The sequence below is a fragment of the Orcinus orca genome, chromosome 2 (assembly GCF_937001465.1).
Source record: "Orcinus orca chromosome 2, mOrcOrc1.1, whole genome shotgun sequence".
Classification (NCBI taxonomy): domain Eukaryota; kingdom Metazoa; phylum Chordata; class Mammalia; order Artiodactyla; family Delphinidae; genus Orcinus; species Orcinus orca.
Window position 1 is genome coordinate 118,232,714 of NC_064560.1, and position 23,294 is coordinate 118,256,007.

Sequence of the window (23,294 nt, forward strand, 5' to 3'; positions counted from 1 at the left end):
TGATCAGTTATCCTCCTTAACTCCTGTTGGATATCCTCGCCTGACCTGACCTTAAATGAGCCCTTGTTGGGGATGGTCCTGTGGTGACCACGGCACCACTGCTTCTAGGCTAGCCCAGAAAGCGCATGCTGAAGATCCCGGAGACAGAGTTCTGAGGTCACCTTCTCCTTAATGGGAAGTTTACATGATGTCAAGAGAAGTATTTAAAGTTCTGCAGCCCTGTGGGCATACCGGGGTTCTTTAGTTTAGTTTAGTTTTTAATATTGGAGTAGAGTTGATTAACAATGTTGTGTTCATTTCAGGTGTACAGCAAAGTGACTCAGTTATACATATACATGCATCTATTCTTTTTCAAATTCTTTCCCATTTAGGTTATTACAGAGTATTGAGCAGAGTTCCCTGTGCTGTACAGTAGGTCCTTGTCGGTTATCTCTTCTGATGATACCATATCGCTCTAACTTGACTCATGTCCCAGCTGACCTCCGACAAAAGGGTGAAGCTTTAAGCATTTAAATAGCTAGTGGCTCTCTTGACTCTGACCCCGTCATGACCTCCTCTGACCCAACTTACCTCTACATAGTAAAAATAAACTTCAAACTGAGAGTAGAGAAGACCGTGCAAATGATTTTCATAACTGTTACTATCCGATAAACTAGCCATCTTGCATAGCAGTGAGAATTAGTTGTTCTAAAAGTAACATACAGGATGTATTTCCCCAGGGAGTGGGGGCTGGGTGGGTAGGTGGGTGGGTGCTCCAGCCCCCTGTGACCAGAAGAAATGCTCTGTGTACAAACTTGCTCACCTCATTTCTGAAAACCTCCTGGTTAGCTTTGTTTTGCTGGGAGAATGTGGGACAGGGGTGCCAGGCTCCTTCCAGCTGCAGAGCTGGAACCCAAGCCTTGTTTCTGGCAAGGAGGTGACAGATGTGTTACAGAAGGGCCATTCCAGTGACTCACTCAGAACAAGGGGAATCTGATTGAAGTTGATCTGCTGTCTCTACTGCTAAAAAACAGCAGCTGCTGGAAATGCTCAAGTGATAGTTTCCCCCCAGAATGGAAAAATGAGAGCCCTTTTCCCCCATCATTCTTTTAGAAACTGAAGTTGTGAAGTCGATCTATCTGTCCTCCAGGCTCATCTGCACCCTTCTGACTATGTCATCAACTAAAGCTGAGTTCCTGGCCCCTTTTCAAATCGGAGGAATGGAGGATCCCATACCCTGCTTCTAGATCCTCCCATCCATGCCCACCCTTCCTTTATATACTGGGATCCTGCTGGCATCCCACCCTGCTCGTCCTCTTAGAAACAGAAAGCCTGATGTCATGGATACCAGCTCTGGCACCTAGGCTGGGAAGAACCATCACCGAATGCTCACGGGCACAGCAGCCTTTCATGGAGCAAACACATCAGGCAAACCCTTCCAAGCCCTGCCTCTCCTAGTCATTCGGGGAAGATAGGTGGCCTGGGCAAGGGGGGTGTCCTATGCTGCTACATGGTTACTTTGACATGGCAGGCCCCGCATAAAAGCGGACTTCTAATACCATCACGACATTTATGAACTCACTTCAGAGCCGCTCATCTTGACCTATTTCACACACTGTTATTCTATCCACAGATCCTCCAGCTTCTGACCTGGGGGCTGACTCATTTTCCTGTTTACAACCTGGCCTCAGCCCTTATTCCTAATGTTTTACATAGTTTCTCTGGCAGTGACCTTTTGACTAGAGTTCAGAGCCTCCTCTGGCTGAACAACCTCTGACTATTCTGGGTAAAAATATGCCAGATCTTGCCTGGCTGCCGGGACCTTTGTGGCCTCTGAAGAGCATCGTATCTGCCAGACTTGCCTCTGTGTGACTGGGGTAGCCTCAGTGTAAGAGAGGAAGGGCGAAGAATAGGATAGGGAGGGAAGGAGCTAAGGAGGGGGAAGGGTGAATAAGCCTGTTCCTTCTGTGAGTCCTTGGCAGTGTATCCTTGTTGATGCAGACATTCAGAGGAACACTAATCACTTACCCCCATCATTTTCAGGCTTGTTTACTCTTAAGAACCACAAGTGATGTGACTCTGTTGAGCTCATATGAGCTGATTAGGAGCATATTGACTTGAAAGTGCTGTTCTGTAGTCCACCTGGAAGTCTTACCATTCTGTCTACAAGTGAATATTTTCTGACAAGTAATTCTACTTTTATATCTCAGTTAGCTATTCAGTGAGTGCTCAGACTGAATGAGATAGGTGACGTTTGGCAACTCCTTGATTCTTAATCCTTTAGTTGGCTATAAAACTTCATTAAGTGTCAGGTCCCTTCTATTGGTTATGTACTTAATAGCAATTCTAGTTTAGCAATGTGGTAGATTTATTTTGGGGTCCCTGCTCTGCTCATGCCTTCTTCTTTGGGAAATCCCCCTTACCCAAAAGCATGGACTTGAGTGGCCAAGTTCATACTATGTGACCCTCACCACAGGTGATTGGACTAGTGGTAAACACTTGAAACTGACATTTCAGTCCGTCATTTGGTCAGTGACCAACCAGGTTATCTTGCTTGAAAATTTGAGCTAATAGACATAGAGACCACTGTCAGTCATTGGTGGGTGACAGACTCTTAATGTCATGCTGAGGTCATGAGCATTAACTCATGCTACCTGGGCAAGCTGAGGTTGTGAGAGAGCAGAAACCTTTAATAAGCAGAGAAAGCTGGTTTGCAGAGAGGAGCATGCATCAGACAAGCAGTGAGTTAAGAGACCACAGGGACTCAGTAAGAGAACGACGACGCACATGACTTTGGTTCCTGGGGGCTTCTCATCTCCAGACCCCAACAGGCCTGTTGATACTTCATTTCCTGCTTATTGGTATCCATGAGGTGACTTCTTAGATCCTACATCAACACTCACCTCTACTGCCTGAGATGAAGAGATTTCTAGACAAGCGAAAGCTAAAGGAGTTCATCATAGCCTACCCTGTTTTGGGGGGTTTTTTTGAGATAAGGATTTCTGTCCCTAACGGCTAAAAAACCTTGACGAAACTACTGCTTAAGTGTTGCCAGCAGTGGCTGCAACAGAGAGTTGTAAACTTATATATTGGTAATTAAGCAAAGGGTGGGGTGTTTTCTAGCTGTTTATTTTAAAGTAGAACTTGATGTCATTGAAAGCAATTTATATCCACACTCTTGCTGTTAATCATTTAGGGCTTCTGGCTTCCCCCCATTTTCTCACTTGTGATAAATGTATTGGCTTTATAGGGTGGGCCTTTAGGAACTTAGTGTTTGTGGGGAAAAAAAAACCCCAACATCAGACATAAGCTTACATCAAAGGACAAAATTGCCTCTGCTAGTTTGTAATACTTGACTTTCTGGTTATCTGCACCAGAGACATAAAATCTTGATTGCCTTGTCAACAAATCCAGTACCAAATGAGTGGAGATTTTTATGGCTGGGGAAACTCCACATACCTAGCATAGGAGGGGAGGCAGGGATGAAGGTCAGGTAATCCACAGCCTGTGATCCCTTACCAGCAATTACAAGTTACATTCCCCATCAGATTTAGCTACTACACCAAACTGGTATTTCTATGGGTGGAGAAGTATAAACAGTGGGCACCCTGTGAATGGAGGTGGGGTTGTCTTTTTTTTTTTTTTCCTGAAGTGAGCTGAAGTAGAGGACACCGTGTAAATCTGTGTAAGATGCTGAGGTAGTTGGGGTAATAAAATCCAAAGTTAAGTGAAATAATCTACAGGAAGGGTTTTTAATATCTGAGGGAATGGACAGAAAAGTGAATGTCAGTTGGGAAAAGGATACTTAGAGAATGGTAGAGGAAGAACTCATTTACAATGAGAGACTAGGTAAGGCATTTAAGCTCTGGACCCAGACTATCTGGATTCAAGTCCCACCACCTAGTAGTTGTACGACCAAGGACGAATTACTTAATTTCTCATTGCCTCAGTTCTTCATCTATAAAATGGGAATAACAATAGTATCTACTGCATAGGTTTGTTATGGAGATTAAAGGAATTGATACATGTAAGATGCATAGGGCAGTATCTGGCCCAAAGTAGGTGCTTAGTAAATGCTAGTTTTTATTATTCTGTACGACATCACCTGGGGTGCCAACAAGACCAGCAAGATGCATGAGAACTAACACCACAAGTGTTCTATAGTTTTTTCCTGATGAGAAAATCCAATACATTTACTCTATGACTACAGAGTACGTGTGTTTTGGCTAAAACAAGAAAGAAGATCCATAAAAAGACTATTTAAATGAGGATGGGAAAAGAGGGGCTTTCATAGAAGGAGAGAAAATAGATTGGGCTCTGGTCTGGAAAAATGAAGACTGAGATGCACTATGATGAATTTCATGAACGACAAGAATAGCATGAATAATAACTTGTTTATGAAATACTGGAAAATTAGAGCTGGCATGAAAGACGAATACTTTGAGGTAAAGACTTGAACAGATGGTTACTTGACTGTGCTTGCACAGTGAGTCAGTCATTGAGATACGGAGCTTAATTAGTTCAGAGTTTGAAATCAATCTGGATGAAAGGTGTGGGTTATGGCCCCAGACCTATCAAGGGTCATTAGGGATGTTTGTGATAAGCCCCATTTAGTCCAGTTCCGCATTTGTAAATAACTTATATTAATGTAGTACTTAGCCATTTCAAAACACTCAGCAACCTTCCACAACACTGATTTACTGAGCATGTACTGTGGGCAAGACTCTGCAGGGAATCAAAAGGTGAGAAAGATGGCTTGTGTTGAAGGTTCTGATGTCTTACCACCCAGAAACACTGTAATGAAATTAATTTAATTTGAGAGCTTAATATACTTGGTTTACTTGTACTTACAATGTTTTGAGACCAGAGAATTTTTAGTTATTTTTTGAGTTCAAGATGGTATTGTGAAGAAATTAAAGAAATAAAAGTTCTCTTTTTGTTATTGTTTTCATAAATTCTACCCAGGTGACATTCTGAGGTGCAATAGAACAGCTTATTCTAATATGTATTTTTAATTTTAGAGTAGTTATTCATAAAAAGCAATTTTAGAGCTACAAGTTAACGTAGAGATCATCTTCTTCAATTCCTTTTTTCACACCTGCAGTAAATGGGTCCCTTAGGTGATACGCACAAGGTGGCAAAGCTTGAACTGAAGCCCAAGTTCTAGTCTTTTCTTTCCCATTGGGCTGCTTCCCCCAGAGGATCAGGGTTATTGTAGTTGAGCTTGTTTCTGTGTACATACAGACTCAAATGTGTTATGCTTTATCTTGGAGCACCCAGAAGATTTACTGTGAAACCAGTGAAGCTTAAGCTTCAGGGGCCCTCTCTTGTATGAACCTTGAGTGGGGAGAGGAAGCTAGGTTGCAGTCAGGAAACATAAGCATTTCTGGTAAATGACCTAAAGAGATAGTGTAAGAGATGGACTTGATGTTTCCCCCATTAATTTTTTGTGATCTTTTTCACATTCCAAAGAAGAAAAACTCACTTTTATACCTATTTTCTATTTGTAATTTTGTATTCTTTTTCTTAAAGAAGTACCCTCCCCTGCTCCAATATCACATAAACTTCAGGCTCCATGAAACCTGGATCTGCTTCTGATGCCCAAAGATATAGCCAGTTGGGAATTTCATTTTAATATTCCAGAGTTTTATTTTTTTATTTATTTTTTAAAAATAATTTTATTTATTTATGGCTGCATCGGGCCTTCATTGCTGTGCGCGGGCTTTCTCTAGTTGAGGTGAGTGGGGGTCTACTCTTCATTGGGGTGCGTGGGCTTCTCATTGTGGTGGCTTCTCTTGTTGTGGAGCACGGGCTCTAGGCGCACGGGCTTCAGTAGTTGTAGCACGCGGGCTCAGTAGTTGTGCCTCGCGGGCTCTAGAGCGCAGGCTCAGTTGTTGTGGCGCACGGGCTTAGTTGCTCTGTGGCATGTGGGATCTTCCTGGACCAGGGCTCAAATCTGTGTCCCCTGCATTGGCAGGTGGATTCTTAACCACTGTGCCACCAGGAGAGCCCCAGATATTTATTTTTAAATTAATTTTATTTAAAATTTTTGAATGCATTTAAATCACTTTTATATTTTATTTTAAGTTAATTTTACTTATAGTAATAAAATAAATAGTTGTGTTAAAATGTTTTAAACAAAAATGATAGCTCCTTGCCCATTCTTCCCCATTTCTTAGTTTTGCTCTCCAGAGTCAACCCCTTTTAATTCCTTTAGAAGGTTTCCCCTGCTTTAACTCTATATTATTTCTTAATAGCTTGCCTTCCTAATTGATCAGTTTTATATCAATTTACAATGACCTGACATTTCGTATCAATAATATGATGGTACTGTATTGTTATATCAATTATATATTGACTTCCTATAATTATAGCCAAGGGTTTCACATTGTTACTCCAAACATTCCTTCTCTCTCCTACCACTTCTCCAAAATAGTTAAATCACAATTTTTGGTTATCCCAGTCATCACTATTTATATTATGATGACTGTGAAAGCATCATTTACAGCAAAAGCAAGTAGTATACTATAGTATCCTTTCTTGTACAACTTTTTTGTTTGTCCTAGAGTTAATAATTATCTTATTTTCTTTTGCTTAATTTTCTGTTATCTATCTGAAAAACTAGCTTTCTGTTTTCCCCAGAGTTCATAATTGCTTTATTTTTCCTTTTACTTAAATTTCTGTGTGTCTAGCAAAATATGTCTTCAGAACTTCAAGCATCTATCCTATCAATATTATTTGGGGACATGAGCAAACATATCAGATGATCTACCCATCTTCCACCTCCCCCTCTTTTATTCCCCGCCCCTCCCAGAGACCTCCTTCCGTAATCCTTCACGCTCTTGCTCTAGTATGGACTGATTTTTTTCTAGGGTCTGGAAATTTCATATGTTAAGCCTTTGGTTTGGATGTTTGCTGAGGATGACACTCAGTGGACGGTTTCTAAATCCTAGGGAATTGTTTACTCATTATAAGGAATTTTATATATGCAGATTTTGAAAGTATATTTTAGTTATCTAGTACCATATAAGGGCTGCCTTCATTTTCTAGTTGACTACATTTACATAGTAGGGTGAAGGGAATGCTCCTATGTATCTGGATGCATGAAATGTCTAGTGATTAAAAGCAGGATTTGCTAATATGTAATTCAACCTATTTTTTTTGACGTGCATATTAACCTTAGGGTGATTTACCTGAATTTTGAATCCCAGGTGATTATTAAGAATAGATTCCCAGACAATTTCTTGTTACTCTCAAACTCATAATGGTACTCGCCACTATGAAAACTGGTTTTTAATATATGGAAGTTAAATATAATTTTAAAACACATAATATTTTTTAAAAGCATGGTACAAAATTTGTTTAATGTACTACTTTTTGTTAGCTGCATTAGAAGCATTGCACAGTAATGGGGAATTAAATATACTAGTTCTAATAACAGCTCCGCCCCAATACTTTATACATGCAGAATATTTGGTTAATTCTTACTGTGTCCTACAAAGTAGACCAACAGCATTGTTTTAATTTACTGAAGTAGAAATTAAGGCGATTACAATTCATGATTAGGTTTTCTTATGGGAATTTCTTGTTTTCAGATAATTCATTCCCCTGTGAAGGAGGATTAGTGTTGTCCTAGATAATCTACCATGTAAATCAGGGACAGTGCTGATTCTTTAAAGAAGGAGAAATTTTTTTCAGTGTCTTTCAATATATTTCAATCACGTTCTTTTTGACATTGTTGCAATTCAGGTGGCATGCTGTTCAGTTGAATTCTTATAGAACATAGCTCTGTACTTCTGTTTGATTTATTTCCTGAGAGCATCACTGGAAGAGAAGAAATATTTTTAAATCCTTAAGATCTTGGTTGAAACAATCAGCCCTGATAACATCTACAAGCGGAGATTAAATGTGTATGATCAAATCCTCTTCCCAGAATGCACTGCTATTGGAATGTCTCTGGCCTCTGTCTAGGCCTGTAACATTGAAGCAACTACACATCTCAGGATGCACCACCCCTTCACTCTTCCTTTTCTGTCTTTGGTAGTATTGTCCACTGAAAGTTGTAGACAGACATAGGAGTGGTGAATCCCCAGGGGCAGGTGAATCTGCCCTGTTTGCCTGATATAGGAATTGGGTGGTGATAGGGTTTACACCAAGGAGTAGTGGGAACAGAGAAACACCTACTGAAGATTATGGCAGGATTCCTGGCTATTTATCAAACAGCTGCTTACTTACTACCCTGTTTGATGCCCCAAGACTGATAAAATCGAAGGTGCTTTTCTAATATCTTCATTTCAGCTCCAGGTACTTCTATGTGTAGAGGGAGTGTTAGTGGTTAATTTGGTGCTGCAGTTCATTTCCATCCCAGTTGTGGGACTTTTATCTGGATCTTAGTATGTGTGATTGATTCTAAACTTATTCTCTAGGCATGTTGTACATTTCCCCTGCAATTTTGGATACTTTAATATGAATGGTTTTGTTATTTGGGTGTTTTGAGTAAAAGATTTCCTGTTACTTGCATTTGTACTACACTACTGGAAGCTTACCAAAGTTAAATGCGTTTACTTAATCAATTGACTATGAAAACTTTTGGTTTATTTCACCAGTTAGATTCAACATCACTTCTCTCTGAGGAACAGTTAAGGTGTCTTCTGGATGAATGCACACTTAAACAAAAATCCATGATTAGACTGTCTTCAGAAAGAGAAAAGAAAGACATTGAGGATATAACACCTGAGTTGCCCCAGCTTTCCAGATCTATTCTCTCTGAGTCACTAGATGAGTCAAAAACAAAGGTCAAAAGCACTGAGGTGGAAGACGCAAATATGCCTGAGAATGCCAAAGGTGAAACATCTAGAGGCTACTATCTGACCAAAGCCTCGACTGGGCATTTTACGTCAGAAGCTCTTGTCGTTGAAGCAAAGAATATGAAATGCCTCCAGCTTTCTGAGGACAAGGTTATTGGTGACACAAAAGACTATTTTATGTCAAAGACTCTTGGCATTGGGAGACTGAAAAGGCCCTCTTTCTTGGATGATCCACTGTATGGCATCAGCGTGAGCCTTTCATCCGAAGACCAACATCTGAAACTCAGCCCTCCAGAGAAACCCAGACCAGGTGAGGCTTGGAGAATACACTGAAAATAATCCTTACTAAACACTTCAATATAAAGGTAGTATAGTTTAAAGTAGAGTAGGATAAGGAGGTATGCTTGAAAGTCACAAATGGGGTCAATTAAGAGCATTCTAACATATGAATGTATTTATTAATGTTCATATCAAGATTGAGAATAGTACTCATATGAAATGCATTATTCTTAATGGTAGCTAATACATATTCTTGATGGTTATCCAGAAAACAATGTTGATTTCAGAGGAAAAGAGAAATTAGTTTGAATGGATACAAATAATTTGAGTAGATTTGCTTAGTATTTTAACTTCCAAATTTCAGTGATGAAAATTTGTTCCAAGGAATGAATTTGTAAAATGCCATATATCATTGTGGTTTTGTTCGTTTCTGTACGCAAACCTCCCATCCCAGCTACTTGTATAGTGTCAGGTTTTTTGTTTTTCGTTTTAATTTTGAACCAGTGTTGCATCTTACAATGGTACAATGGTACAGGATACAAGTACTATGGGCAGTTTTTTTGATATAAACAAATATTCAATTATTTATTTATGTTAGAAGTCTAACATAGTCTGTGTTGTATTTGTTGAGTCTATTTAAATAGCTTCAGCTTTTCCTCTCGTGTAGATTACTCTAAAATATATTGTCTATTAAATCTATATCTATTACCTATTAAATCTATAATCTACTAATTTTGAACTAACTCCTCAGCCCTGTATTTCTAACTGCCATCTAGATATGGCCTCAAACTGATTTCCTCATTCTTCCCTCTCAACTCAGATTGTCCTCTTGACTTCTGTTACCTCAACCACCCAGGCTTCAAATCTGAGTCATCACTGAATCGTCCCTCTCTCTTGCTTCCCACTTCCAATCTTCCAATCTTGTTTGTTCTGCTCCTGCAGTGTCTCCCATGTCCATCCCTCCCTTGCTCTTCCTACCACAACTGGACCAATGCGATAACCTGATCAGGCCTCCCTGCCTCTGGTCTCTCCTCTCCTCCTGCCATTGTCAACCACCTAAACTAATTCCCCCAAAGTACAACTTTGATAAACATACTTCCCAGCTTAAAAAGCTTCTATGACTCTCCTCCGCCTATTGAATGAAGTCTGAATTCTTGAACAGGCCTGCTGTTCAAGGCCTCCACACTCTGACCTGCAGTTCCCTTTGAAATCAATCTCTATCTAGTGCCCTAAATGTTATTCAGGTTGTAGCTGATCTGGGCTCGGGATTCCCAGTGCTTTCCCATGTTGCTCAGGCCCCTTTCTTCTCAGGCTTGTTCAGGTATCCCTTCAATAGTAGTTGAATTCTAACCCTATCCTCTCTGAATGTAACCTTCCCTCATCTTCTCTTTTAAAAGTCTTACTTCTCTTCTAAATGTCCAAGGGTATTGATCACATCGTTTTACACACACTCTCTTGACATCATTTGGCACACACACCCACACTTTTTCTCCCTTAGAATTGTGTAACCTTTTTGAGGACAGGGGTCCTATCTTCTGATTCATTGTTACATCTTCTATGATGTCCAAAGTGCTGCCTTAAATCAAGTGCCTGTTTAATAAATAAAGGAATTTAAATTATCCAGTTTTAGAATAATGCACTGAAAGTATGGTTCACATTTATTCTTTGCATTATGAATGAAAGCAGGTGGTATTGCTTAAGAATTATGCAAGCCTCACATTCTATATAAAGATTTGGAACCTTTTTCTTTTTTTCTTTTGGTGAAATTCCACAAGCTATACAGTTTTTACCTAGCAGCAGAGTTCACTTACAACATGCAATTCAATTAAATGAGTGTGGTCTGCCTTCTCCCACCAAGATCTTCATTTAATAAATACGCCATGAGAACTTTGTTCTACTCTTTTTCTTTCTTTCTTTTTGTATTTTCTTTTCTTTTTGGACAGAAGATTTTCTTTCTTTCTTTTTGGACAGAAGGTTTTTAGTAGAAACAAAGTATCTGCATTTCCCCTTTGTCTACTGTAATCAGACTTACTCAGTTGGGTATGATGATTTACTGTCTATGAGGTCTCATTCCCGTGGAGTCAGTGTATGGGGCTTTGGAACAGCATTTTGCTAAGATATAACTTTACTTCCATGTGAATGGCAGTCACACTGATGTATATTTGTCACTGAGAAGAACATGGAAAGATGGAATGAACTAGAACTTAATGTGACTTAATGGAAAGAAGCTATGGTGGCTTACCTATAACTTCAGAAAACATGCCTCTGATGGTGCTAGATAATCCTAATGTTTGATTAAAATGACCCTGTGAGTATGGAGGCTTAAGATGGCATAGATGTGAATATAGGAACCAATTTTACTTTCTGTTTATTACATAATAAACCTTAAGGAATAGGTCCTACATTATTATTTTGAGAGCAGGTCAGCCTATCTGAAGCTGGAGTTTTTCTTTTACTAACCTCAGCATTTACAATTATTAAAATAACTTGCTAATCAGTTTATTCTAAAATACTAAATTGGACATTATGTACTTTATGCAAAAATGAACACCAAAACATCAAAAATGAACATGCTAAACCAGTTTTCTTGGCAAAAAGCCCTTTAAAGATGTAATTGTAACAAGAAATTGCAGTGTGTTCAGGTGTTACATTATATTCCCTCTCTTTCTCAGGAAACGGATATGTGTGAATATGAGTCAGATGAGATTTCTGTAAGCATAGAGGAAGAAAATAGAACCATTTATCATTTTCTCTTTAAATAGCAAATATTATTGATATGTAGTTTTCTTTTCCTTGATGAACTGAGTCTGTTACGAATATTAAAATTCTGCTTCTAAAAGGCAGAGTCAGATAAAACTTCAAAAGGGACCAAGCCTAGTGACATTGAGGACCAGTTTCAATTGTGGTATTGAAAATAAGGATTTGCTTCACAGATGTTTTAAAAGTTTCTAGTGTGAAGTACCTCATTTTGTTTTTTTTTTTTTGAAATACAGTTGATGTACAACATTACATTGGTTGTAGGTGTACAGCATAGTGATTCAGTATTTTTACAGATTATACTCCATTAGTAGTTATTACAAGATAATGGCTACAATTCCTTGTGCTATACAATATATCCTTGTTGCTTATCTATTTTATACAGAGTATTTTGTATCTCTTAATCCCATAGCCCTAATTTACCCCTCCCCTCTTCCCTTCCCCCTCTGGTAACCACTAGTTTCTTTTCTATATCTGTGAGTCACTTTCTGTTTTGCTATATACATTCATTTGTGTTATTTTTTAGATTCCACATGTAAGTGATATCATATAATATTTGTCTTTCTTTGTCTGACTTATTTCACTAAGCATAATATTCTTTAGGTCCATCCACATTGCTGCAAATGGCAGAATTTTATACTTTTTATGGCTGCGTAATATTCCATTGTATATATATATATTTATAACACTTCTTATCTATTTGTCTGTTGATGGACACTTGGGTGGCTTCCATATTTTGGCTATTGTAAATAGTGCTATTATGAACATTGGGGTACATGTATCTTCGAATTAGTGTTTTCATTTTTTCTGGGTATAGACCCAGGAGGGAATTGCTGGGTCATTTGGCAGTTCTATTTTTAGTTTTTTGAGGAACCTCTGTACTGTTTTCCATAATGGCTGCACCAATTTACATTCGCATCAACAGTGTACAAGGGTTTCCTTTTCTCCACATCCTCTCCAACATTTGTTATTTGTAGGCTTTTTGATGATAGCCATTCTGACAGGTGTAAGGTGATATCCCATTTTGTTCTGATTTGCATTTCTCTGATAATTAGTGATGTTGAACATCTTTTCATGTGCCTGTAAGACATCTGCTTGTCGTCTTTGGAAAAATGTCTATTCAGATCTTCTGCTCATCGTTTGTTTTTTGATATTGAGTTGTATGACCTGTTTATGTATTTTTCTGGTTGTTTGTTTTTGTTTGTGTTTTTTTGCGGTACACGGGCCTCTCACTGCTGTGGCCTCTCCCGCTGCGGAGCACAGGCTCCGGATGCGCAGGCTCAGCGGCCATGGCCCACGGGCCCAGCCGCTCTGTGGCATGTGGGATCTTCCTGGACCGGGGCACGAACCAGTGTCCCCTGCATCGGCAGGTGGACTCCCAACCACTGCGCCACCAGGGAAGCCCTGGTTATGTATTTTTGGTATTAACCTTTTGTCAGTCATATCATTTGCAAATATTTTCTCCCATTCTGTAGGTTGTCTTTTTGTTTTGTTGATGGTTTCCTTTGTTGTGCAAAAGCTTTTAAGTTTAATTAGGTCCAATTTGTTTATTTTTGCTTTTATTTCTTTTGTCTTCGGAGAAAGGTCCAAAAAATTTTTGCTACAATTTATGTCAAAGAATGTTATACCTATGTTGTCTTCTAGGAATTTTATGGTTTCAGGTCTTACATTTAGGTCTTTAATCTATTTTGAGTTTATTTTTGTATATGGTGTGAGGAAATATTGTGGTCTCATTCTTTTACTTGTAACTGCCCAGTTTCTCCAGCACCACTTCTTGAAGAGACTGTCTTTTCTCCATTGTATATTCTTGCCTCCTAGGTCATAGGTTAATTGAACATAAGTGTGTGGTTTTATTTCTGGGCTCCCTGTTCTGTTCCGTTGATCTATGTGCCTGTTTTTTGTACCATGCTGTTTTGATTACTGTAGCTTTATAGTATAGTTTGAAGTCTGAGGGTGGTACCTCCTGCTTTGTTCTTTTTTTCTCAAGATTTCTTTGGCAATTTGGGGTCTTTTGTTGTTCCATCTGAATTTTAGGATTATTTGTTCCAGTTGTGTGAAATGTCATGGGTATTTTGATAGGGATTGCATCAAATCTGTAGATTGCTTTGGGTAGTATGGACATTTTAACAATATTAATTCTTCTAATCCAAGAGCACAGGATATTTTACCATTTCTTTGTATCATCTTCAATTTCCTTTATCAATGTTTTATAGTTTTCACAGTATAGGTCTTCAACCTCCTTCGTTAAATTTATTCCTAGGTATTTTATTCTTTTTGATGTGATTTTAAAAGAGATTGGTTTGAAAAGAGAAAACTTTTTTCTGATAGTTCATTATTAGTGTATGGAAAAGCAATAGATTTCTGTATATTAATCTTGTATCATCTACCTTGCTGAATTCATTTATTAGTTCTAATGGCTTTTGGGTAGAGACTTTAGGGTTTTCTATATTAAAGTATCATGTCGTCTGCAAATAGTGACAGTTTCACTTCTCCCCTTTCAATTTCTGTGCCTTTTCTTTTTATTGTCTGATTGCTGTGGCTAGTACTTCCGATACTATGTTAAATAGAAGTTTCAAGAGTGGGCAACCTTATCTTGTTCTTGAATTTAGAGGAAAGGCTTTTAACTTTTCTCTGTTGAGTATGATGTTAGCTATGGGCTTGTCATAAATGGCCTTTATTATGTTGAGATATGTTCCCTCTAGAGCCACTTGGATGAGAGTTTTTTCATGAGTGAATGATGAATTTTGTCAAATGCTTTTTCTGTGTCTATTGAGATAATCATGTAATTTTATCTTTTCTTTTGTTAGTGTGGTGTTTCACATTGATTGATTTGCAGATATTGAACCATCCTTGGATCCCTGGGATAAATCCTACTTGATCATGGTGTATGATCCTTTTTGTATATTGTTGGATTTGGTTTGATAATATTTCACTGAGGATTTTTGCATCTATATTTATCAAAGATATTGGCCTGTAATTTTCTTTTTTTGTAGTATCTTTGTCTGGTTTTGGTATCAGGGTAATGGTGGCCTTGTAGAATGAATTTGGGAGTGTTTCATCCGTTTCAATTTTTTTGGAATAGTTTGAGAAGGATGGGTACTAGTTCTTCTTTATATGTTTGGTAGAATTTACCCATGAAGCTATCTGGTCCTGGACTTCTGTTTGCTGGGAAGTTTTTTTTTTATTACAAATTCAATTTCACTACTAGTGACAGGTTTGTTCAAATTGTCTGTTTCTTTGTGAGTCAGTCTTGGAAGGCTATATGTTTCTAGAAATTTGTCCATTTCTTCTAGGTTGTCCAATTTGTTGGCATATAATTGGTCATAGTATTCTATTCTGATTTTTTGTATCTCTGTGGTATCAGTTGCTTTTCTTCTCTTTTATTTCTTATTTTATTTGGGTCCTCTCCTCTTTTCTTCTTGGTGAGTGTAGCTAAAGTTTTATCAATTTTGTTTACCTTTACAAAAGAAAGCAGCTCCTGTTTTCATTGATATTTTCTATTTTTGGGGTCTCTATTTTATTTATTTCCTCTTTGAAATAAATCCTTCAATTTATAAATCCTTTATTATATCCTTCCTTCTGCTGACTTTGGGCCTTGTTTGTTCTTTTTTTTTCTAATTCTTTTAGGTGGTAGGTTATGTTGTTTATTTGAGATTTTTCTTGTTTCTTGATAAAGGCCTGTATCTCTATGAACTTCCCTCTTGGAAATGCTTTTGCTGCATCCTGTAGATTTTGGAGTGCTGTGTTTCCATGTTCATTTGTCTTGAGGTATTTTCTGATTTCCTCTTTGATTTCTTCATTGACCCATTGGGGTTTTTTTGGGTTTTTTTGACCCATTGGTTTTTTTAGTAGCATGGTGTTTAGTCTTCACATGTTTGTTCTTTTCCCATTTTTCTTTTTGTAATTGATATCTAGTTTCATACTGTTGTGGTCAGAAAAAATGCTTGATATACTTTCTGTCATCTTAAACGTGTTGAGACTTGTTTTGTGGCCTAGCATGTGGCCTAGCATGTGCACTTGAGAAGAATGTGTATTCTGCTGTTTTTGGATGTACTGTCCTGTAGATACCTATTAAATCCAACTGGTCTATTGTATCATAAGACCACTGTTGCCTCATTGATTTTATGTCTCAATGATACATCCATTATAGTAAGTGAGGTGTTAAAGTCTTCTACTATTAATGTATTATTGCCAATTTATCCCATTTATATCTATTAGAATTTGCTTTATATATTTAGGTGCTCCTGTATTGAGTGCCTGTATGTTAATAAGTGTACCATTCTCTTCTTGTATTTTATCATTATATAATGCCCTTTTGTTATAGGCTTTGTTTTAAAGTTTGGTCTGATATGAGTATTGCTACCCCTACTTTCTTTTCATTTCTGTTTTATTATAGACCTTTTTCTATCGCCTAACTTTCAGTCTGTGTGTATCTTCAGCCCTGAAGTAGGTCTTTTGTAGGCAGCGTATTGAAGGGTCTTGTTTTTTATTTTTTGTTTTTTGTTTTTTTCCCCAATCAGCCACCCTATGTCTTTTGATGGGAGCATTTAGTCCAGTGACATTTAAGGTAATTATTGGTAGGTATGTACTTATTAACATTTTATTACTTGTTTTCTTCTCTGTTTATTACTTCTTTTTGTTTCTTCCCTTGTGGTTTGATGATTTTGTTTAGTAGTATACTTGTGTTCCTTTACTTTTAGTTTTTATGTATCTATTTTAGGTTTTTGATTTGTGGTTACCATGGGGTTCATATATGTTGATCTATAATTATATCTACTTGTTTGAAACTGGCTGTCATTTAAGTTCAAACACATTCTAAATGATCTACATTTTTCACTCCCTCACATTTTGTGTTTTTCATGTCATATTTTACATCTTCATGCATCCCTTATCTGTTTGTTGAGTTATAGTTGCTTTTACAATATTTTGTCTTTTAATCTACATACTGGCTTTTTAAGTGGTTGATCCTCAATCCTTGCTATATATTTGCCTTTCCTAGTGGGATTTTCCCTTTCCTATAGATTCTTTATTCTTTTCCAATTACAGGAGACCCTTGAATATTTCTTTTAGGGTAGGTTTAGTATTGCTGAGTTCTTTTAGTTTTTGCTTGTCTGAGAACTTCTTTATCTCTTCTATTCTAAGTGGTAATCTTGCTGGATAGAGTATCCTAGGTTGCAAGTTTTTCCCTTTCAGCACTTTGAATATATCATGCACTCCCCTCTGGCCTGCAACGCTTCTGCAGAAAAATCAGCTGATGGCTTTATGGGAATTCCCTTTTATATAGCTCTTTGTTTTTCTCTTGCTGCTTTTAGAATTCTCTCTTTAACTTTTGTCATTTTAATTATGATATGCCTTGGTGTGAGTCTGTTTGGGTTCATCTTGTTTGGGACTCTCTGAGTTTCCTATACTTGGATATCTGTTTCCTTCTTCAGTTTTGTGAAGTTTTCAGCCATAATTTCCTCAAATCCATTTTCTATCCCCTTCTGTCTCTGATCTCCTTTTGGGACTTCTATAATGTGAGTGTAGGTATGCTTAATGTTATCTCAGGGATCTCTTAAATTGCTTTTATTTTTTAAAATTAGTTTTTCTGTCTGCTGGTCTGATTGGGTGATTTCCATTATTTTATCTTCCAGATCACTTATTCATTCTTCTGTATCACTTAATCTGCTATTCATTCTTTCTAGTGTGTTTTTTATTTCAGCTATTGAATCATTCATTTCTGATTGGGTCTTTTTTATATTTTCTAGTTCCTTGTTAAAATGTTCACTGTTTATATCAATCCTTTTCCCTAATTCAGTTAACCTTATTATTACAAATGTTTTGAATTCTTTATCTGGTAAATTGTTTATTACTATTTTATTACTTATTTTTTCAGGGTTTTTCTCTGTCTTTCAATTGAGAGTAGTTCCTCTGCCTTTTCATTTTACTTGACTTTCTCTGCTTCTGTGAATTTAGGTAAAACAGTTACTGATTGTGTTCTTAAAGGGGGGTTATTATGTGGGGGCATCCCTGTGTGGGCTGCATGTATCGTTGCCTTGGGTGGGAGAGATGGATTGAGGTCAACCCAAGTCATATTTTTCCTCAGGGTTTTCCGGCAGCTATCCCCTTGGTAGGGGGTGGGGCTGTAGATATAGGGGCTAGAACTGGTGCTGTGTATGAAGTAGGACTCCCTCTCTGCTCAGTGGCTGTCACTGCCCTGTTAGGGGTGAGGTCTGATCTCAAGTTGCTGGAGCAGAAGCCCTGGAGGTTGGACCCGAGCTGGCTCTGCTCCCTTTAAGTGTGTGTTTTTCCCTCTCCCTGTACCGGGACCCTTGTCACAGAGGAGGCAGTGCTGAAGTAAGTGGGGCCCATGCACTGACAGTGGTCGGATGTGATGCTTGTGGAGTCACCCATGTCTTTGCTCAGACTCAGCCTCAGGTGCAAGTCCCCTTTGCCCCTCACAGCTGATCACTGCCCCCAGCCTCTACCACCCCTGCCCTGTGGCTTAGCCACTCTGCAAGGCTAGCAGGAGCCATGTGCCCTCTTGATGTGTATCAGGAGGTGAGCTGTGGTGGAGGAACTGCTGTCAGAGATCTGGGTGCCTTCTGAGGAGCTGCTTGAGTAAACACCAGCTGTGGCCACCGCCACCCCACCCGGGCTCCACCTTGGGACTGGGTTGCCTCTGTGTCCCACCTTTGAGTCTTTCCTTGGTCATGGGTGCCTCAGATCCAGTGCCATGCTGTGGCATGGGGGTAGCAGGGCTGGAGGTCAGGCTGGGCACACGGCGAGGCGGTTGCGGTTGCAGGAAACCTGGCTGCCCTGAGCAGACGTCTCTCCACCCTGCCTGGGGGTAGTCAGTGCACCTACGCTCCTCAAGGGCAGAGTCCAGGGTTCTCATAGCCCTTCTGTTTGTCCTAGTGGTCCTCCAACCAGCTAAGGGGGCTTGTCTCCCCTGTGTAGGACCCCAGCCTGGGGTGCCCAATCTGTGGCTCGAACTGCTCACTCCCCAGTGCAGGTGTCCGCCCGTGTAATCTCCCTTTTCCTCCGATTCCTATTGCAGGGGCACAGGTCCCAACCCGATTGCTTTCCTTCTCTTCCTGCCTGATTCTCTGTGTATCTTTCTTACAGCCTTGGTTGTATAGGAGTCCTTCTGCCAGTTTTCAGAGAGCATTGTTTCACATGGAGATGTGTTTTTGATGTGTTTGTGGGGGAAGGTGAGCCTTATGTCCTTTTACTCTGCCACCTTGATCCCTCCTCCTGAAATACTTCATTTTTCATGTTTGTGCTTTAAGCTTAGTGGTAACTACTGTTATTTGACTTTCTGGAAACAAGGTCCAGTAAGGTCAGTGTTGTACTCACTTACTGTTGGGGTTTCAGGGGATGGATAAATAGTCCCTTCTCTTCCCCACCCCTATCAGACCAGTTGAGAGATGGATAGATTCTGACAAGTGGAGATCAAGGAGGTTGGCTTTATTGCTGATAAAACGTAGGGGATTGTTGTTACCTGGGCAGGCAGCCAAATGGTCTTCCTAATGCTACACCCTCAAAATGAACTTATACACCCAGTCACTGGCAGAGGTGAAAAGCCTCACCCATGGAGACCTGTCCACGTGGAGCAATAGTACAGAGGAACAAAGGAGCACCCTGGGCGGGGGATGCTGACCCCCTTGGAGGGAGGAGTGAGCTGAGCATGCCATTTCTTCCCCTAAACTCACCAGTCAGATAACTGACTGTTCTTCCCATGGGGAGAGGGGAGGTGGGGTGGGGTGATGCTGGATATGCCCCCACTGTAGGTTCCTCCACATGGAAGTGTAAGGAGAGTAAGTGGTCTTTGGTCCCATCAACCTGGGAGACACCACCAAGTACACTGGTGCTTCACGTCTATGGTTAGTCTAGTACTTAAGTATCTTAGGCTGAATTGCTTCCTAGATAATCAAAAAGGCATCTATGCATGTACAGTATTCTCTTTTTCCCAACAGGCACTTGAACTGCTTATCAACATAAATTCATATCACAAAGAGGAAAATATGATTAACAAATAACAATAAAATAGGGCAAAAAGGGACACAAAGTCACATAGTAAAGAACGGGGACGGGACTATATTAATTCTTCATGGAAAAACAAAGTGGAATTTCCCATAGGACCCATTTAGTGAATAATGTTCTTAAAAATTTCTAACAGATAAGGTTTTGTTTGTTTTTTTTTTTTTTGCAGTATGCAGGCCTCTCACTGTTGTGGCCTCTCCCATTGTGGAGCATAGGCTCTGGACGCGCAGGCTCAGCGGCCATGGCTCATGGGCCTAGCCGTTCTGCAGCATGTGGGATCTTCCCGGACCGGGGCACGAACCCGTGTCCCCTGCATCGGCAGGTGGACTCCCAACCACTGTGCCACCAGGGAAGCCCCCAAGGTTGTTTTTAAAATAACACCTCTAAATGAAAACTAGGGTGACCAACTGTCTTGGTTTGCTCAGGAGTGTCCTGGTTTTACACTGAATGGCCCTTGTCTTGGGAAACCCTCAGTCCCTGGCAAACTGGGCTGGTTGGTCACTCTAAATTGAAACTGAGAACATAAAACCAAGGAGCAAATTAATTACCCAAAGGACAAAGTTAATAGAGTCCAGGTAAGTGGCGAGATTCGAGGCTAGAACCTAGATGAGCAGAGAGATGCCTTGTTCACCCACCCACCAGCATGATCTGGTCTAGTGTTAGGAGTGTGGGCTGTGGGTGAGACAGACCTAGGTTTGAATCCTTGCTCGGCTTTTAGCAGATGATCTTACGCAAGTTACTTAATCTCTTTCTCCTCTCTACCTTGGTTCCCTTATCTGTAAGATAAGTTGGCTTTAGTACTTACCCTCTAGGGTTGTAATAGGGATCAAATGAGAAAAGCCACATAAAATGATTAGCTCAAAAGAAAGATTAGCTCGGTGACTGGACTTGGTTGGCCTACACAGTATATATTTAACATTTCATCAGGAGATTTCTCATAAAAGCCTGGATTTCTGACTTTTCTAACAAATGAGCAGGTCTTCCACTGGGGAGGAGAGCTGAATAGCAGATGTTCCCTTTAGAAGGAGCATGTACTCTCCTGGAAAACATGGCCCTGTTTGGCCCTCTACTTCATGTGCTTGGTCCTTTGGGACCATATGATTTCCATCCCATGTTATAAGCCTTTGCTGCTTAGAGTGTTGTCCAATCACTGGGGGCTCGTTAGAAATGCAGGGCCTAAGGCCCCTTGCACTTGAATAAGATCCTCCTGTGGTACTTACAGTGAAGTTTGAGAAAGCACTGTTGCAAACCACCAGAGCATTATTCCTAACCACGGTGAAGGTAGAGATCATCTGGGAAATTTTTTGTTTGTCTGTTTTGTACCTATGTCCAAGGCCCAAGCCAGACTTACCAAAATCAGAGTCCCTGATGTAGAGTATTCAGTCTGTCAAATTAATGCAAGCCACAAGATTTTGCTGTGCATATTTGAGAAATATGGCATTCAGTTTAGATGTAGGAAAGCTAATTATGTTATCCTGTTGGGGTCTTCAGATAGAACAAGTTCTAAACAATGACAGCTTTACAATCTAAATATATTTCATGTTGAAATTCTGCCCATCAAAGGATCTGATTGTAACTTGCTCAGTGAAGCATGGTTGCAGGTGGACTGACTTTTGGGAAGATGTTGCAGTTTGAAGGAGGTGTGTGTTAGTGTGTATCATTACTCATACCACCTGAACAGTTTGAAGGGAACTAGATTGTTTTGAGAAAGTTTTCATTGTTGTACTATAGTCTTACTGGTTTGCAGTGGAGGCAGTGAGATTCTGAAAATAATACTACTACTAGCTGACTTTTTTCTTTTCCACTAAAAAATATTTTTTCTTTTCCACTAAAAAGTATTTTGTCTTGTTCTCAGGGAAATGTTTAACTCATCATTGCTTTGATGGAGTTCTCCTTCTCTCAGTGTGTGTCTTCAGGCCTCCTAGTTATTATTTGTTAAATTACTTTTCCAAGGCTACTGATTGCTTCTCAGATGCTCTTAGTAACTTAATCAACCCTCCAAAGTTTCTTTGATCAAAATATCAGAGCTGCCATGTTAGAAATTCCCAGGGCTAATTCCTGTTTTATATAAGACCTTAGTATATAGTAAATTTATATCTGATGAATTTATCTTTTCAAACTACTTTCATTTCCTTTAACTCAGTTCTTCTTCAGGTAGACTTTTCATATAAACATTTGCCGCTGATTATTTTCCTCTACTATAAAATATCACTTTCTCTAACTGTTTTGTTTAGTAGTATAAAATGAACAATGTTGGAGAGCTTTGATGTTTAACTGTAATGAACTTATCACTTTATCAGGTATTGGGAACTTCTGATTCCATTGCTTCATTCAAATTGAGTGAAATGAAAAAGTTACTGAAGATCATTACTGTAGACTAGATCTATGGACCAGCGGTATTAGCATCACCTGGGAGCTTGTTAGAGCTGCAGAGTCCCAGACCTACCGTATCAGAGTCTGCATGTTAACAGGATGCCCCCAGCAGGTGATTTGTATGCACAGTAAAGTGTGAGAAGATCTGAATTAGATGGTTTGCTAGTCACTCTATTTTAGGATTATAAAAATACCAGCATATGTGGTGGTGGTGAAAATAATGTCAGAAAGTATCTTCTTTTCCATCTGCTCAATCCCTGCTTTATCTTCTTGAATTTCATTTTAATGAAGGTCACTACCTTTTCTAGATTGTCTTCTTATCTCCCCAACCATCCCTGTTGTCCTTCTTGTGGGTAACCTTCCTCTTAAGCACTGAGAGCATGCATGTCCTAGCTTGAGTTCTCTACTCTTTCATGGTTAGTATTTTATTTGGAGACACACTTAGCCAGTATGGGATCATCTGTGCTTTGTGTACTTTTGATTTTCAGAACTCTCTCCTTGGCATCTGCCTCAGGTCCGCCTGGCATGTTAAGCTTTACTGAGTCCATGCCTTACACCATGCTTCTTACCTCTGACTGCACATTAGATTCATCTGGTGAGATTTAAAAACAGGTTAATGCCTCGGTTTCATTCCAGAATTAAATTGATTTCTAGGGGTTGGCTCTGGGCATCTGTATTTTTTAAAGTCAGTTCTGAGGATGGGGTCTGGGTGATTCTGTTGTGTAGCTATGATTAAAACCACTGCTCCAGGGCTCCATTGTATTCATTCATGAAGGATGCTGCTCCTAGGTTATCAGGTGAGTAGGACATGATCACTGCTCTGAATTATTTCATAGGCTACTGATGAAGGCAGGCACTTAAGCAGATCATCGCAGCATAGTGGGACAAGTAGAATATAAGAGCTTCCTGACAAAGTATTTGACAACACTAGAGGGAATGATGAACACTGGAGAGATGGGGAGGTGGCATTTGAATTGAGCCTCCAAGGATGAGTGGTCATTTACTGGGTGGGCAAGAGGGAAAACACTCCACAGAGAAGGACGAGCACTTATGAAGGCGAGGGGCTGTGGTCTT

General features: G+C 39.4%; 1 protein-coding gene across 1 annotated transcript in view; it reads left to right on the forward strand.

The window, feature by feature from the left end:
* Positions 1-23,294, forward strand: part of FSIP1 (fibrous sheath interacting protein 1) — a 207,826-nt gene that overhangs the window by 179,612 nt on the left and 4,920 nt on the right. The window contains exon 11 of the mRNA XM_033435831.2: positions 8,586-9,096. Within this exon, the coding sequence (XP_033291722.2) occupies positions 8,586-9,096 (511 nt within the window). The remainder of the gene's footprint in view (positions 1-8,585; positions 9,097-23,294) is intronic.